The 18,809-nt window shown below is 47.2% G+C and overlaps 1 protein-coding gene across 1 annotated transcript in view; it reads right to left on the reverse strand.

Annotated features, from left to right (window-relative positions):
- Positions 1-18,809, reverse strand: part of ANKRD44 (ankyrin repeat domain 44) — a 221,194-nt gene that overhangs the window by 75,678 nt on the left and 126,707 nt on the right. Inside the window, exons 5-9 of the mRNA XM_081095598.1 lie at positions 15,745-15,945; positions 15,051-15,138; positions 12,372-12,514; positions 10,002-10,214; positions 5,412-5,490 (exon numbers count right to left, since the gene is read on the reverse strand). Coding sequence (XP_080951724.1) covers positions 5,412-5,490; positions 10,002-10,214; positions 12,372-12,514; positions 15,051-15,138; positions 15,745-15,945 — 724 coding nt within the window. The remainder of the gene's footprint in view (positions 1-5,411; positions 5,491-10,001; positions 10,215-12,371; positions 12,515-15,050; positions 15,139-15,744; positions 15,946-18,809) is intronic.

Genomic DNA, 18,809 nt, shown 5'->3' on the forward strand with positions numbered 1-18,809 from the left:
ATGATTATATATCTTTATACTGTGCATGCATACACATTCTTAAATACAGAGAAAAACCTGGAAGTGTCACCAAACTGTCAATAGAAATTCTTGGTATGGCGGTGGGGAGACATATTGGTGAATATCATGGGCAATCTTGTGATTTAACTTTGACAATGAGCATGTCCTAATTTTATAATCAGTTAAAATAAGAAAATAAAATTAGATAGGATCTTCTAGGGACTTAACAGATTGTTTACTATGATCCAAATTTAGAAGCATCCAACTTAGACCAATCATTTTTATGACATGATGTAATCTTGGGGACAGGCAGCCAGCTGGTCTCCATGGATACCTCAGAGCAATCCTGGTACATGTACTTGTCTAAGAACAGTCTACCGAGGTCGGCCTAGAAGGTCTACTCCTGGAGCTGGTCGGGGAGATGAGGGGGGCAGGCCCCCAGACTGCAGAGAAACCTCACCCTGAACACACACTGAGCCACTCAGGTCCTTCACAGCCAAGAGCCGGCAAACCTTTCTCAACAAATGTGAGAGCTGCACGTTTACCAGCCTCAACGATGCCAAAAACTGGGTAGAAGAAAGAAGAGTGAAACATATTGAAAAGGGGGGGAAAGAGAGGCCGAGTTGATAAAGTTTCCTCCAGTTATTGTGCTATCATTTAATAAGTCCATTTAAAACTGTAAAAACATAGATACTTCCACGCACGCTTTTATTGTCATTTAAAATACAATTAAAAAAATAAAATCAAGCACATTTCAAGAAAACATAATTTGGGTAGTTGTTATCCAGAAATGTTTTATAATAAAATAGGTCCTCTAGATGAATGAATTTCCATTTTCCATTCACCCAAACCTTTCCATTTCTACCTGAAGACCTTTAAGACGTTCTTGGAATGCAAATTAAATGCCTTTGCTATTCATTTAAAGGTTGCAAGTTAAACACTGGTCATCTGTCCTGGATCGTTAGTGAGGAAAAAAAGTATCTGAGTTTAGAAGAATGCACTCGCGCACTCGTCTGAAGCTAGCTCCATCGCACACGCAAGGACGCTCAGCTCACCAAGTTGCCTCAGAAGAACTGTGAGCCAAAACGTTAAAAACCTCACGATGACTCATCCTAGCCCAGCATTTGACTCTTGCTTTTCAAACTCTATGTATTTGTACAGCTTCCTGAAGAAAACAGCTGCTTTGAACTTTTGCAACCTACTGAGAGGCGTCTGAGCAGCTGCCTGGGGCAGCGGCTGGACTCAGCGCCTCCTGATCCCCTGGTGGGTTTCGTTCAGGTCCCTCCCCCTCTGCCTGTGACGACAGAGCTTCAGACAACAAACTGCGACTGAACAGCAGAGGCTGTCTTGTTAACCAACTAAAAAAATCAATGGCTGTCTTACCGAAGCTGGATAATTCTGGAAAAACAAAGTGATTATAAAGAAGAAATAACCCTGACTAGAGAGCAGAGAAATGCCATAGGAAGTCTAACCCCAGAGTGACTGAACAGAACCACAAACACACACAGCGTGCTCCTCGCAGCCTGCTTGCAGGTCCAGGAGCCAGCACTGTCCCCACGTGGGCCGGCACCCGGGCCCCCTGGCCCCCTGGCCCAGTGGCCCTCGGAGGCGCACACTGGCCCTGCGGGTGTGAGGGTGAGAGCCTCCGCACTTTCCCAGAAGGAAGCCAATCGACCAGAGGGAAGAACAGAGCTGCTTATTCTCCTCCCTGAGGACACTCTGTAAAATGTCAAATGGAAGCACTCGCAGTTCTCACGTGGGGGATGAACGCAAAGAATTCTCAGCTGGGAGGAGAATGAGATCATCCTATCTCAGGGACAGCTCACTCCAAATGTAAGCAACTCCTGGACTAAATATAATTCAAGTCAAAAACAACTTTAATGTCCTTGTTTATCCAGAAAACACGTAAGTACAGTGGTTAAAAATTCAGTCTCTGGCCCGGCCAGCATGGCTCAGTAGTTGAGGGTCAACCTATGAAGCAGGAGGTCACAGTTCAATTCCCAGTCAGGGCACGTGCCCAGTGGGGGGCATGCAGGAGGCCGCCGATCAATGGCTCTCTCTCATTGATGTTTCTATCTCTTTCTCTCCCTCTCCCTTCTTCTCTGAAATCAATAAGAAAAAAAAATATTTTTTAAATTCAGTCTCTGATGTTAGACTGCCTCAGTTCCAATCTCTGTGCCTTCACGTACCTGCCAAATATCCCAGCAAAAGCCACGCCCTCTCTGCCTCAATTTCCCCATCTTTGAAATGGAGCTCTTCCTCATGGGGTGATTGAAAGGATTTGTGTGCACATCTAAGCCAAGCGCCCAGCACAGTGTGAACACTAGACCAAAGGTAGCTTTGGAATTATATATAACTAGAGGCCCGGTGCACAAAATTCATGCACTCGCTGGGTTCCCTCAACCCGGCCTCTGCCCTCTCGCAGTCCAGGAGCCCTCGGGGGATGTCTGACTGCCGGCTTAGGCCCGCTCCTCAGAGGGAGCGGGCCAAAGCCGGCAGTCAGACATCCTTAGTGCTGCTGTGGAGGCAGGAGAGGCTCCCGCCACCAATGCTGCACTCGCCAGCTGTGAGCCCAGCTCAGGGCTTCTGGAGGAGCAGAGCTCCCGCTATGGGAGCACACTGACCACCAGGGGGCAGCTCCTGCATTGAGTGCCTGCCCCCTGGTGGTCAGTGTGCATCACAGTGACTGGTTGTCCCACTGTTTGGTCGATTTGCATATTAGCCTTTTATTATATAGGATGGACTACATATTCTAACCCCTAAGTCCCCATCGTTTGAGACCTCTGGACCCCATCCAACGCACAAGCAAGATGGCAGCCAGCCAAGAATGAGACAGACTCTGAAACAAAGCTCCTTGGTCACAGAGGACAAGAGATGGGGTCCCTTTCAGGTCTCGTCCCAACTCAGACATCTAGCAAGGATGTGCAGAGAGGGCATGGAAGTCTTCAGGTCCTCAGGGATGGCTTTTGGAGAAGTCAACTGCCGGGATCCGGTCCATGCTTGCTGTTTCAAGGGACCTGGCATATATGGCATACTGTTGTTAATATGTTTGCTCACCTTCTTGGCACTATGTGTTTTAACCAAGATCACCTCTCTGAGAAAGGTTGTTTCCCCAGGTAGGGATTTTCCCCTGAAGTTAGGGAGGGAATAAAACCCCTCAACTAAGTGCCAGGCGGGTAATTAATCACTTTAACTACGAACAATCATGCTTAAGCTACATAATCTTTACTCCCTGGAATGGAGATAAGAAACACCCTAACCTTTGTAATAGAGATTGATAGGATTGAATCAACTGGTATAAATACAGAAGTAACAAGACAGCAGGACACAGAAGGAGACAGAAAGAGAGACAGAACCTAGGCACAGAACCTACACAGAATGTTCTCTAGAGACAGAAGAACTTCGCTGGAGAGAACATGGCAAAAGATCCTGGACAGAAACTGGCCTCAGAACCTAGAGACAGAACCTAGCAAGAGAACATGGCAAAAGATCCTGGACTGAACCTGACTACAGAAATTGGCAAGAGAACCTGACTAGAACCTGGTGACTGAACCTGGCTGGAGAACCTGGACAGAACCTGGCTGGAGAACCTAGCGAGGCAACATGGCTACAGAACCTGGCTGGAGAACCTGGAGAACCTGTCTGGAGAACCTACAAGAGAACATGGACACAGAACTTGGCTGGAGATCCTGGCTGGAGACCCTGGCTAGGCTGCTGATCAACTGAACACTGCCTCCGTGTCATTCCTTCTTCGCCGACTCCGTCCTCACCTATGGGGAACCCCTGGACCTGCTGGGGTTGGACCCCAGCAGTCAACGCAGTGCCCCCGTGCCCCGCCCGCCAGGAGGGCTGTTGTAAGCAACTAGCATAGCAGAGGGCAGGTGGGTCTGGCCAGGACTCAAAGGAGAAGGCCCGTACGTCTGGCCCACAGGACGCTCGTGAGGAGGGCAGAGCTTACAAGGTGAGAAACTACTCTCTCTGGTCTGTTCGGTCACTGATGCTTGAAGTGGCTCTAACAGGGAACAAAGCTTTTATGCCACAGAGCTAAGGCCCAGTTCATTTGAATTAATTTTTTAAAAATAAACTATACCAAATTTCTCCCTAGTTTTGTTTATATTTTTAAGGCAGGGGACACTGCTTCTGAGAAATGCAGTGGGGCAAGGAAACTGATCAAAAGAGAGACACGAGGGTCCTGCCACCCCCCCTGTCCACGCCCAGCAGAATAAAACCACCAGCGCGGTCCTCTCACTAAAGCGAATGTCCAAGGCCACGTATGTCAATTACAAAGAGCGAGTGTGTGCCGTTAATCTTCATTTTCCCTCCCCGGGCTCAGTGGGGACTGGTTAGGACGGCCTTTCCCCGACAGTCTCCCTGAAATGCTAGACATGTCCTTTGCTTTGCTGCAGGTATTCTGCTTTCTAAGCATCATTTCCCTGGCTGGTCTTCCGTCCAAACGTCAAAGGACGGTTTGGTTTTACGACCCGAGTGCCTACGCTCTAACTCAGTGCCACGAATAATTCAAGTGCATGTCATCAAAGTCCTGACAGGTGAGAGAAAACTAGGTCCAAGGAAATTGATGCCAGAACTGTGAGAAGGAGAAATGTAGGTCAGCTAAAGATAGCCGAGGAGCTGTGGGGTTCACCCGGAACGTGAGCTAAAATCTGGGCTAACCCCGTTGGGGGGGGGGGGGGTCGTGGTTTTGATGTGTTTTTTTTTCAGTTGTCTCTAAGATTTGCTAAGATAACAGACTTGGGCTGTGAAGGTCAACCCACTCAGGTGCCGGCCTCCACCCACAATGTGAAGCGACCCTCCCAGGTACTCTGGCTGCGGAGCCAGCCCATTGGCTCACGTAGGCTGCTGCTGTAAGCCTGGGAGATGGCTTGATCATGTGACTTCCCAAGGTCTCTATCAAGCATGGGATTGGTAGGATTCTTCACATCACCTACTCACCTGCTTTTTTCCCGGGTCACCTCATCGTTAGCTACCTTTGCCCAAGCAGCCCAATGCGATTCACCCTAGGGGACGATGGTGAATTCTGAAACTTGAAAATAGCTCCGACTTCCTGCTAGGAAATGTATAGTACTTATTTGTATCAGTTTTTGAGTAAAAGTGCAGGATCCTGACCCTATGGAGGTATGTACACTAGTATCATGTCTAGTTTCAGAACTCACATGCTCTTTGACTGACTGGGAACGGACTGTGAAACTTAGTGGCTTTATGTCGTCCCTCCTGAGCTGGCTGGTGCTGTGACGTCTGAGGAAGAGCTTTTAGCAGAGCACATCAAAGGAAACTGCAAATCCGAGCGCAATGAACTCTAAAACGGCATCACCTTTCACGTTCAGATGACTGACGGCCCATCCCATGGGACCAGAAAACTGTTCAAATAGGAGAGTGCGGAAGAGGCCGCTTACCGTTCTGAATGAGAGTCTGTGAGCGTGTGAACCTGCCGTGGACGGCGGTCATGTGCAGCGGGCTTTTGCCATCTTTACTCTGAAACAGAAGGGAGAGAGAGACAGTGGGCCAGGGGCATGGGTCCGAGACATCCCTACGGACACTGCTGGCCATGTCCTGACCATGTCCATTTACATTTTTTTTAAGTATAAATAAAAAAATGACAAGAGGCAAAAGATAATTTTGAAAGCGAGTGATAAAGTGTATGTTATACCTCAAGTTGCTGCATAACATCACATCGTAAAGAAGCCAGGAGAAGTGAATATTTTAGAGAAGACATGCAAAATGTCTAGTTATACTGACAGTTTTTAAACGACTCTGTTTCAAATGGAATAAATCCTCCAAAATGTTTTCATCTCCTATAACCTACTAGTTGAAGGAAGTTTTCTCCAAGGACTTTTTTTTTCCCTCCAACTTTTGTCTATAGTCCATGAAAAAAAAAAAAGAAAAAAGGCAAATGGTGTGTTGCCTCGCTTGGCCCTGAGTGACCTGGCATAGCCCAAACTGCTATAAATCACTGCAACTCTCAGGACGAACCTAGAATCCTCCACCATCCCTCCCTTCCAACTCCAGAGGAAAACTCTTCTGACTGTTGCAAAAGAGAAAGGCTGAATTCACAGCATCGAGGCATGCAACTGTCCAGCCAACTGCCCCTTTACCCATCACCTGGAAACTGGTGTACTGAATTCTTACACCTCTTCATTGTTCAAGATATAAGTGATGGGACTTCCTGACACAGGTTAAGTCAAAACATAAAAAATGCACAGAATCTATATACTGATCATCATTACACCAAATACCCAAATCCCACACATTTAATTAAGAAATAGTCATTCATAGAATTTCTTAAAATAGTAACATCCTCCCCCAAATTATTAGTTATTTTAGACCAAAGGTATCCTCAACAGAATACCTTCTTTCATTCAAGTATTGTAATAATAATAATAATAATAAACACACTACGTAATTTTATTTTTCTAAGTCTCAGGGAAAACACTTTTCTTAAACCTGAGGTTAAAATATGTCGTTTCTAAAAGGCAAGTTCATTTTAGTGATGCATCCCATATACTGTTCCTTTAAAATGGCTCTTGGTTTAAAAAATTCTACAGCAGAACACAAATCATTACTTAAAGAAGTGTTTCTCATCAGAGTGAACCGAGGACTACCTGTGCCTGATCATCGGGTTGCCTGTGATCAATGTAAATTCTGTGCCCAAACCCAGGCCTGCCGAGCCGGAATCGGGGCGACGGGAGCCCCACTTGTGACCTGCAGAGCACCCTGCTTCCCACTGTGGGCTGGAACCGCTCGCAGAACCACAGGCTTGAACAGAGGAGTTGCCATCTGTTCCTCAGAAAGGAAGCAGGGAGCTACGCACAGCCTGGGCCACGGGAGGAGCGCATCAGAGTGGGAGCTGCCTGGCGGTGACAGTAGGACAAGCAGCAGCCATCAGGACAGTGAAGATGTGTGGCCACCCCGACCACGCGTGCGCAGCCCAGGAGGCTCCCCAAAGCCCCCCGACTCCAGAGCCTGGGCCCTCTGTCAGAGGTGCAGGCAGTTTAAAGCACCGAACCCCTGGGAACCACTTGGGAATAAGGATTTAAAACACCCCCCCGCCACCTCCCATAAAAACATGACGACAGTCCAAGAGGCCTAGGGAGAGAACAGAAGTTGCAGACTGGCATGAACTTGTCCCTAGGTGGCGCTATTTCTTTAAATTTTGCTCTAATATTGTCTCTTAAATTTAATATGAAAACATAACTAATTCGTGATTCATTAAACACATAAAGCCATGGGTATTTCCGTGTTTAGATGGTATCTTTGTACATATTTAACTGAGCACTTTTCCACGCCTAGAGAAGAGCTTAAAGCCTTCCCCGAGGTGCCCCCCCCCCCCCCCACCACCAAATCTGGTGGTCACCAAGCAAACTGCGGCCAGTGAGCCGGAGCAGAAGCAATGGGCCTGCAGAGTGTCGTCTACCAAGAGGGTCCATTTCAGGGACAGCAGCGCCACACCCGCCTCCCCCTTGGCGTGTGTGTGCCTTTGGTAAAGGGACAAATAAACAGGCTGGCCGACCAAGGTCAGGAAAACCCAAAGGACAACGTGATGGTTAGCGGTGATGCCCATTCAGGTTTATCCTTGTCGATCTTTGCCCGGGTTCGTCTACCACTGAGTCCAGGCCGTTGCTGACTGTCCTTTCCTCACAGGGAGATGGGTGGCAGGGGGGCGGGGAGGTGACAGGAAGCATTACAAGTCACTTTAGGGCCGTTCTGTTCATATGGTATGAACTTCAAAAAGCCCTTGACCACCCATGAAGGTCAAAAGGACACTACTTTGTAGGTCGCCTTGCGAGCTGGAACTCGGAGTCCTCAGGCTGAGAAGAGGGGCCCTGCCTGAGACACGGTGCACATGGGGGCTGGCTGTGGCTGCTGATGTTCTGAGAACTTCCGAGATGAAAGACCCCTGCATGCTCGAAGGAGAGGTCATGCGCAGCTCCTGTTTATTCACAGCTTTGCTTTTCCAAATCTTATTCTTAATGTCTAGGCTCCCTCCGATTTCCAGATGCATTTTCCCATCAGATTGAGGGCTCGGAAAATTTTATTTGGGGGATTTATTTCATTAAGCAAACATCTCTTCTACTGGCTCAGAGTGCAGTCATAAATCATGAAGAAAAACGAATTGAGGATTAAGGATATTTTATGACAAATATGAATACTCTTTCCGGGCAGAATTCAGCACCATCTGAGGAAGATTGATCCTTGGCCTAAGGGAGTGTTTCTCTCTTCTTGACCCTTTTCCTCAGAAATCTGTTCATTCTCTTCTTCCACTCCTAATGCCGCCCTTCCTCATCCTCCAACTCCTCACAAAACCTTCCCTAAACACACAGACATTCTCCTCCCCGGGAACCTGCAGGCTTTGTGCTCTTTGTGGTATATATGCTGCCTCCCAGAGTCACCAGCTCAGTGTCCTACTAAAGGCCAATAGCGCCTCTAGAGCACAACACTGAGCAGGGGGAGGGGGCCAGATAGAGCCAGACACTCCCAAGGGCTTCCTAAGTCAGTGGAAGACCCTTCGATGGATTGCTGTATGAACCTTCGATGGATTGCTGTATGAACCTTTGATGGATTGCTGTATGAACCTTCGATGGATTGCTGTATGAACCTTTGATGGATTGCTGTATGAACCTTCGATGGATTGCTGTATGAAGTATTATGTCTTTATTATTTTATCACAAATAAACTAATATTACAAGGTCAAAGCCACAGTCAATCTAAGCAAAATGAGGGATTGTCAAATGCACACAGGACACATATCCTTCCTTCTCTTTCAATATTCTTGCCATTGCCCATGAAGACATTGCTTTTAGTGTTTTGTGAGGATGGAGGAAAACAAAGTGAACATGTGGGTGGGTATTGGCCATATTTCAATATGCGATTTCCCTCAAGCTTTAGAAAATCTAAACAAATACAAACTGTGCTGCAATCTACAAACACTTTCGAAAGCCAGGGAGCAACGTGGTAGAGAGAGATAACCACTTCAATTAGAAAGCTACCTCCAGAGTCAGACAGAACGGCTCCACGGAAATGTCAGATGATCTATGATCCCAGAAGCCATCTGGAATAGCAAAGGGGGACTCGAGAGAATGAGGAAACCAAGAAGATGTAGACAGAGTGGATGTAGGGAGATTGAGGGGAACGGCTAGATTTAATTCAAAATCCCACTGGCATAGGTTTGAGAACACATAAACCCAAGTCTCAGGTTTTAAAAATGCTATTTCCTATATTCTACTGATGATTAGCAGTCCACAGGACAAGTTAATATTAAATCTAATAACTATGCCTCCAGGTCCGTTTTATGGGGAAGAGAAGGCTGCCATACACCGATACCCCATTCACAGCTGAAGCCAATGGGAACTGTCCAATGGGAACTGCCACTGTCAGGGACCTGGGAGCAGTAGGTAGGTGTGTCCTTCTAGCCCCGGGATAAGCACACTGAGTATCAGTCACATGTTTACAGAAGTGATTGAAAATCTTTGAATTAATTGAATGGAGGTTGGTGAAAAGAGAAACTTCACTTAATTTCAATAATTTTTCTTTCTTTGGAGGCTTTAAAGATGTCCCTCAGACACCAGGATGGCAATGTCCACAAGCCTAGGGACATAGAAGGTCTGGCCACCTGTTAGCCTCCCACCAGCACACTCTCCGACTTCAATCCCACACTCCCACACGATGACTCTCCCCAACCTTCGGCTACAGTTCCTCGATCTCTTCAATGCCCTCAAAGACCTTCCTCTTACCTCCACTTAGGACCTTGGATGGTCTCTGTTTACAAGATCTAGAACTCTGAAATTCTCTTCATCTATTCTACTTTTCCGTTATTACCTGCTTTGCTTCACGAAGACTCTACACTCCCCTCCACTTCCTTCCTTTTCTCTAACTCTTTCTTTTTCCTTTTATAATTGATTTTAGAGGGAGGGAGGAAGAGAGAGGGAGAAGGAGAGAGGAGAGAGAGAGAGAAAGAGAGAGAGAGAGAGACACTAAGAGTGCCATACCTGGATGTTAACATCCGCCCCGTTGTTGACTAACAGCTCAAGACACAAAGCACCGTGGGTGGAGGCAGCAGCAAAATGCAAAGGGGTGAAGCCACTGTTGTTGGGCTGGTTCACGTTAGCACCGTAGTCGGTCAGCTCGTTGACTACAGCGTCCTGCCCATTGTAGCAGGCCAGGTGGAGCGCCGTGTTCCCATAGACATTGATTTCATCGATCTGCAAATGAGTGCAGGACAGACGGTTAAAATCCCTGCAGCCAATTCACCCCATTTCCCACAAAAAAAGCTAACGGCTGTGCCAGAGAAAGAAAACGTCCATCTGTCAACGTAATTGTTCAGCGCTTACTCCTGCCCCATCGTGGTCATCCTGGACATGCTTGTCACCGAGGTAAAGAGCAGCAGAAAGGGGGTGTGACAAACAGTGACCTGGGGAGGAAGAGTGAGTGAGAGGTTTCAACTTGAGGACAGACAGTTGTGGGCTAGGGAAGGGATTAACAAGTGAAGGGCGAAGCTGCCTGGAATGCCAGAGGAGAAGTGAATCAGGGGAGTGAGAAAGAAGCCTGGCCGGCTGGCATGGCTCAGTGGTTGAGAGTCAACCTATGAACCAGGAGGTCACGGTTCGATTCCCAGTCAGGGCACATGCCCGGGTTGTGGGTTCGATCCCTACTGTGGGGTGTGTAGAAGGTAGCTAATCAATGATTCTCTCTCATCACTGATGTTTCTATCTCTCTCTCTCTCCCTCTCCTTCCTCCCTGAAATCAATAATAGTATTTTTTTAAATATATTTTATTGATTTTTTACAGAGAGGAAGGGAGAGAGATAGAGAGTTAGAAACATCGATGAGAGAGAAACATCGATCAGCTGCCTCCTGCACATCTCCCACTGGGGATATGCCCGCAACCCAGGTACATGCCCTTGACCGGAATCGAACCTGGGACCTTTCAGTCCGCAGGCCGACGCTCTATCCACTGAGCCAAACCGGTTTCAGCAATAATAGTATTTTTCAAAAGAAGAAGAAAGAAGTCTGAAACTCACAGTGAACCTGAAGCAAAGGAGTGGGAGGTGCACAGGGAGATGCTGTGGAGCTGGAGCTCAGAAGTTGGGCTCAGAAGCCACCCTGGGTGTGGCTGCCGCCTGACACCTCACAAGGCCGCACCCTATAGCAGGACCATGAAGCTGGCCTGGGTTAGGCCATGGCTCTGTCTTCCTGCCCCGATTGCTGGGTTTCACCCTCAGGGTCTCACCCTCAGGGTCTCAGTTTTGCAACTTGGTTTTCCTTCCCTGCTCTGCTACCTGCAGGGGCTGGGCTGACCTCTCCAGCTCAGCACTGAACCCTTCTGCTGCTGTCCCTGCCACTCCCTCATTTCTGCTCGTAAGGCCAGATTCCGAAGGTGGGATGGGGAGTCCTAGCCAGTCTTTAAAATTGACTGGTTAATGTGTATTTTATACATATAAAACTATTTCACTATCTATTGTGACACAGAAAGTTAGTTTGTTTCTGGTTTTCTGGTAATTAGATGTCCCCACTGCCCTCCATCAGTTAGTTGCCCATTGAAACTCAAAGACAGGGTACTAGTAAGAAGGGTATTTTTCCTCTTGAATTAAAATGGAAACAGGATTTAGTCCTGGACGGGTAGCTCAGTTGATTAGAGCATTTTCCTGATACGCCAAATTTGTGGGTTCCATCCCCCGTCAGGGCACATACAAGGATTAACCAATCCTAAATAATAAAAGCCTAATATGCTAAGTGTCCGGTCATCTGGTAGGCCATTCAACCAATCAAAGCATAATATGCGAATGATATGCTAAAGTCACTCAACCGCTCACTATGACATGCACTGACCACCAGGGGGCAGACAGTCGACCGTTTGACCAGTTGCTATGATGTGTGCTGATGTGACCACCAGGAGGAAGATGCTCTGACCAGTAGGTTAGCTTGCTGCTGGGGTCTGGCTGATCAGGACTGAGTGAGACGGGCCGGACACACTCTGGAGCCCTCCCACAGTCCCTCCCCAGCTGGCCAACCTCCCGCATCCAGGCCTGTGCCCTCTGGCAATCCAGGCTGAGGGGTTCCCCCGCCCCGCCCTCCCCCCCCCCCCAGTACACGAATTTCGTGCACTGGACCTCTAGTGGATAGATAAATGGGTAGAATAACCAATCAATGTTTTGATGTTTTTTCTCTCTCTCCTTCTCCTTCCTTCTCCAGCCCCTCCTCCCACTTTCCTTTTTCTCTCTCTCAAATGAATAAATAAAAATAAAATGCAAACAGGGTTTAATTTCAGAACAAAAGAATACCCACAAATCCAGGGGATTTCACTTCAGAACAACAGAAAGCCCCCAAATACACGCAGGGTGGTGCATGGTGGTGGCTCACCTCCACCCCCAGATTGAGGAGATGTTTGACAACGTTGATCTGTCCGTTGGAGGCTGCGGCGTGCAGGGGGGTGTAGCCCTTCTTGTCCTTGCAGGTCGCTTCCGCGCCGTGGTCCATGAGCAGCGCCACCACGTCCAGGTGGCCTTCACAGAGCAAGCAGCAGAGACACCGTTAAGCTTTACGGGACGACGTGAGGACTCGTGCCCTCAGTGACCCCTGTGAGCGCTCACCGCCGTCAGCATTTGGCTGAGCTCTTTATAAAAAGCTGGTTCATGGAAATGCTTAACACATATTTAGACAGCACCTACTATGTGTCCGGCTTTATGCAGATGGGGGGTGGGGAGAAACAGATGATTCCTATGGGAGCCTTTTCTGCAAGATCTAGTAGGAGAGATGCCTGTTCGTCAATAAATACTGAGTAAGAAGAAGGTCCTATAACGTGTTAGTACCACAACCTTCAAGCATTATGTTAAAATGAAAGCAATGCTTTTGAAACCAATTGCCATGCCTCACTGAAAGGCCCAACAGTGGCAATTTGGTTTGAAAAAAAATTAATGGAAGAAAAAAATCAATTAATCAGGATGACTCCAGATTAACTTTTAAATTATATGAAATTGCTGCTGTTTGACCATTTGTGTGTGTGTGTGTGTGTGTGTGTGTTTGGGGGTGGCACAGAAATGGCAATTTCATATGGTTTCACTTAAAAGTATTCTCGTGAATTATTGGCTAAACAGAAAATCCTAGTTTCAACCCCTGTTGGCATATTATCTAGACTATTTCTCTCTGTTCCCTATGTCACTACATATAATATGTTAAACGCTTTTGACCTTTATTTTGTGGCTGAAGATGGTTCGATGTTTCGGGGTCATCGCTGTAAACATGGTTGATAACTGAAGGGCAGATGAGTACTGTCTCATCTAAAATGTGTGTGTGTGTGTGTGTGTGTGTAAAGAGAGGGGTGTATGAGAGAGAGAGGTGTGTGCCTGAGTGTGGCAGAGAAAGAGATGTGTGTGTGTGTGTGTGAGAGAGAGAGAGAGAGAGAGAGAGAGAGAGAGAGAGAGTGAGTGAGTTTGGTCATGGCTTGTTTTATTAATATTTGACTCTTTTTCCCCAGGACTTGTATATAGAAAGACTAGTGGGGCTGTCTTTCGTCCTGGTTTGTCCTTTATTCCCTACAGATCATCAACTATGTATTTTCCTATTTGAATCCTGATGACACACATAATGACGACTTTACTTCTTCAAAGCAATTCTACACACATGCTCTAGCTGCACATCAGCAAGGAACAGACTGGAAGCCCTGGGTGTCTGAGTGCCATCCCACACCAGCCTACTGTGTGCTCTGCCTAAAGGTCGGCCTGGCAAATGCCCACCGGCTCCAGCCCCACAGGGCCATCCAATCCGCTCAGCCAACTCAGCTCACCTCATCTGCACATGACAGGCTCACAAAGTCTTAGGATTCTAGTGTCCAAGCCCAGAGATTCATTCAGACCCAAGAGCACATCCTTTATTTCATCCCTGTTCCAACCCACCTTCTTTTCTCCCACAATTAATGTTGCTGGTTTTTTTACAAGATAAAAGGCCTGTATGCTTAAGAAGATTCAGAAAAGCCAAGTAGTATTAAAAGGAAATAAAAATCACCTACAATCACTAATCCCTGGAGATAATCAATGAACATTTCAGTGCATCATACACCAGGTTGTTTTTATTGTACTAATTTTTTTAATGGGGGTCATAGTACTCACACTGTGTTGTGATCTGTTTTCAGTTGGCTCATCAGAGGACCCTCCTATGTTAATAAATACAACAACGTCATCACTGCCGTTACTGCGCAGTGTCCGTTGTGTAGATCTCCCATAATTTACCAACATCATCTCCTGGGGGTGGGCCTTCAAGTGGGTTAGAACTTGGTGCCAGTAGAATCTTGTCTGCTTTCTAATTGCAGGATGTTCTCCAATCAGAAACACAAGGGAAGGACCTCCGTTTCCCACAGGACCACACTGAGAATAAACTCTATTTTTGGTCTATCTTTTGTCAGTGGTATTTGGGCCAACAGAAGTGAAAAGGAAAAACAGAGAAATGTACCTTCTCTCCCTCCACCTCCCCCTCCCCCCCCCCACCTCCCAGCCGAGCTGGCAGAAGCGAGGACCACAAGCCCCAGCTTTACGGGACATGGAGAAGCAGGACAATCCACGGTGACTCTGGCCACCTCAACCTACACAGCAGCCGGGGCGGGGGGGGGGGGGGGGGAGGAGGTCATTCATCCTTCCTTTCTGGTTCTGGTACTTTCAAAAATATTTATAAATAAAAAGACAAATGACATTTACATCCTTGCTTTGCTAGCCAGGCCGCTTTCTCTGTAAACACCTTATCTTGCTTCCACAAGTTAAAAGAAGCACCATTTGTGCAGCTTTCCAATCCAGACTGAAGCGCACTCAGTGGAGTCCAGGCCATGATGCATGCCTCCTCCCTGTGGGAGAAATAAATCACTGGCAAAGCAACTGCCCAACTAGAGTGTTCGACGCCTGCCAGGAAAACAGACCAAATCTCAATCCAGCTGAATCCCAAGAGGAAAAGAGGTCAGACTTGCCCGAGAAAGAACCTGTGTGGTCAGTGAGAGACCCCTGGCTTCCCTCATGAAGGTCACATGCACTTGCCTTCCATCCATGGACCACTTACCCATGTACGCTGCCCAGTGCAGGGCCCGCCGGTCCTTCTTGTCAAAGGCGTTGATGTTCGCCCCTTTGGCCAGGAGTAGGTTGACCATCTGCAAGATAAGCCAAGAGTGAGGTCCCGTGTGCACTGTGGACGGGGGAGGGCCCCTCGCCGCCTGCAGGGGAACTGCGCCAAGTGGAAGGCCAGGCCGGTCAGTGATCGGAGTTCAAGCAGAGTTCAAACCCGGCAGCATGTGTATCAGGAGAAAAAAACTCAGGTGACGGCTACTTTTTCAATTCGCTGTGGCTCCAAATTTAAAAATGGATATAGCCTGGCCAGCGTGCCTCAGTGGTTGAGCGTCGACCTATGAACCAGGAGGTCACAGTTCCATTCCCAGTCAAGACACATGCCCGATCCCCAGTGTGGGGCATGCAGGAGGCAGCCGATCAATGATTCTCTCTTATCAATGATGTTTCTATCTCTCTCTCCCTTCCTCTCTGAAATCAATAAAAATATACTTAAAAATAGGTAAATAAAAATGGATATAAATGCCTGTGGTTTTGTGTACAAATATTATGACCACATTCCGTAAAGGTCTCAGCAGTAATATTAGGTTCCATTGTGAAGAGAGAGAGAGGACACACAGGTGGCAGATGGTTCCATCCGGGCTGAGAGAGCGGGAGGGAGGACCCTTGCTCCCAGGGGTGAGGGCGCCCACCTCCACGTGGCCGTTGAGAGCAGCGTGGTGCAGGGCCGTGCGGCCGCCGCGGTCGGACACGTTGACGCTGCTCAGCAGGGGAATGATCACTTCTGCACACCTCACGGCCTTGTTGGCGGCGGCGACATGCAGCGGGGTCTGCCAGTTCTTGTCCCTCGCGTTGACATCAGCCGAGTGCTTAATCAATACTTGCACTGCCTCCTACAAGCAAAGCAGAGTGCGCAGCGGTCACGGACAGATGCCCGATCAATACTCCTTGGGTGTGAGCGGTTTCACCAGACCCCGAGCTACAGAGAGGGGCAGCTCCTGCCCTCGCGGCAGGCTTCACAGGGATGTTCTCCTGTGACAAGCAAAGCGAATGCGAGATAAAGATCCAGAGTGGAGCAGATCAAAACAGACTCCCTGTACGTCTGTTAGCCAAGGGCCCTGGCACAGCTCCAACACCAAATAAACCTTCTGAGTATAAGGTTTCCTTATAAGGTAGCAGGTGTTTTTGGCCAAATGAGAGCACGCATGTGCAAGTGTGCACATCGGGGCGAAATATCCTTCAGCCAAAAGGCCCTCCAAGATCATCTGAGGTTAGAGGTGCTTGTCGATCAGTCTCCCCCTTCCAAAGCCCAAGGCCTCCAAGCCCTTCAGACATTCTTGGATCGATTTGTAAATCTTCAGTGCTCTCGGCCAACATCGTAACCCCCACTCTGTGATCGATAAGCAGTGAAGCAAAGAGGATGTCTGTTACCATCTCAACCTGAAGCTACACAAGTGTTTTTCCAGCCTTTTCCATGTTACAAAGGGGTGGCTTCTCTTCTACTATTGAGTCCCTTCACCTTTCCTGAGCCTCCCACTTTTCACTTTCCTTCTATTGACCTCATCAGCTTGTTTGCCTCTTGAACTACACCTGTACCTTGTTGTGCATGAAACCGCCTGGGGAGCCCTTAAAAATAGATGCCTGGTCCCACCCCGAGGGTCTAGGTGGCCTGGGGCTCTCTGTGACCTCCCTGGGGACCTGGTTACACAGCCAGGACTGCGACGCCTCTGCTGAATCAAGTGAATGATGCAGCTTCTCTGGGAAGGCGATGGGCTGTGGTTGCTTCTCTTTATTTCCAGAGACATCCTTGGAGCAGTTAATGGAGCTCCTGTATGGACATCTTATCAATGTGTCATCCATGAGCCAGTGAAAGCCATCAGTCCCATACTCCTGCCACCTTCTTGGGCCAAGGGCTCACCTCTGCCCACCCTGATCCCCACAGGCCTGGAGTGACCGGGCTACATTATCATGCAAGTATATAAAAGTGCCCCTGATAGAAGACAATTCGAACTCTCAAGATTAATACTTTCATCAGGGACATAAATGATAAAATAAAAAGAATGTTCCATAAATCAGTACATGTGGAAGGGAATGGCTAACTGAGTAGAATGAGAGCTGGTAAAAGAAATTAACTTTGCAGATTAGAGAATCTAGTTTAAAGAAGTGGTGTAACTCCACTTAGATGCTATAAATAAAGGGCAATAAGCTGACAGGGCCCAAGCAAGCACTTTGTTAAGATTACCAAAAAGGGGAGGAAATATATCTGCCACCCATCCTCAGCAAGGCAGACAATAAAATAATGATTGCTAAATAGTCCTTGAGCCCATTTCAGAGCAAAACATGTGTACCCATTGTGCTCACATACTGTGCTTTGCGAAACATGGCTAGAACTATGGAAGGTTGAGAGAAATATTACCCCGGTAGGTTCTATCCTAAAAACTAGCCGAGTGCACAAAAAATAAGCAAAAGAGAAGCTCAATCACAATAAAGCATTAAAATTTAAATTAGAAAAATGGTATTTTTTTTATCAACTTTGTTCTCATAAATATGGAGGTTTAAGTAGACGCACAGGCAATTAATTCGTTGTGATGTGGGAAGAAAATATTGGAACCTTCACTTGTATTTTTCTTTAAAAAGGAAAGCATTTCAGCTGGCATTTAACTTCTGGGTTGGCGCTGTGCCCTCAGTCAGCTCTGCAGAAGATCTGGCCTCAAAGTATTGGGGATGCCCTCAGGGAAGAGGGGGGCTTCCACAGTCCTGAGGGGGTGGGGTGGCCCTGGCTCCTTTCATTCGCTGGGAATGCACCCAAAGGCACAGGGAAAGGCCTGCCACATCCATTTACAGGTTGTGAGATGTGCCCTTAAACGAAGAGCATCCTAAACGAAGCCAGGTGTATGCAAGGAACCCGCATGAACAATGTGGAAGCAACGGAGCTGACACTTCCACTCCGGGTAAAGCTTCCTATCGCCTACATTACAAGGTAAAGTAATGACAGATTTCATCAGATCTGACAGGAGCTTGGCCAAAACAGGAAAGCCTTCAGAAGCCTATTATCTCCCTGGGTCATGGGAGATCTGATAAATGAGGTGCCTCCCCCTGAGTCTATGGTGCCTGGAAATACGACAGCAGTTCAGTATATAATTTATAAATAAATGAGATGCACATTTTGAAGATGCATGCTGGGAAAGTTTTGTAGATATATGGCCAAAAAGATTGAAGATAATCATCTCCAAGAACTGGTATAAAAACTGCTGGTAAAGGATGCTTTTCACACATTCAGAGCAAAATAACAAGACCTACTGTCACTTGAATACCTTTGCCTTGTGTGTTATTTTATTGCACTGGTACTAATTCTTGCTCTGCGTTAAGTAGTATGCAAACTGAGGATAGACTGACAAAACAAAATAGACAAGAACATTTCACAAATTCACACTTTTTGGAGATAAGACCAGTGAAATCATTAGAAATTTGTTTTCTAAAAGTCACAAAATATGTTTGTTTTTTGAGTAAGACTAGGGGAATGAGATATTATCTTCAAGAGGTACTTCTTTTAAAGAAATATTTAGAAATGCATTTCACACAAAGCAACAGGTTACGCAAAGAAAATATGTATTTGAGTGTGTTTGTGTCGGGGGGGGGGCTATATTCTTAAATAGGCAATACTTCTAAAAATATTTTAGCACAGATCATTTTGGTCTGTTTTTGTAAATAAAGTTTTATTGAATCAGCCTCATTCCCTTGAGTTGGGAATGTCCCT

Source organism: Myotis nattereri, assembly GCF_964212035.1.
Source record: "Myotis nattereri genome assembly, chromosome: 7".
Classification (NCBI taxonomy): Eukaryota; Metazoa; Chordata; class Mammalia; order Chiroptera; family Vespertilionidae; genus Myotis; species Myotis nattereri.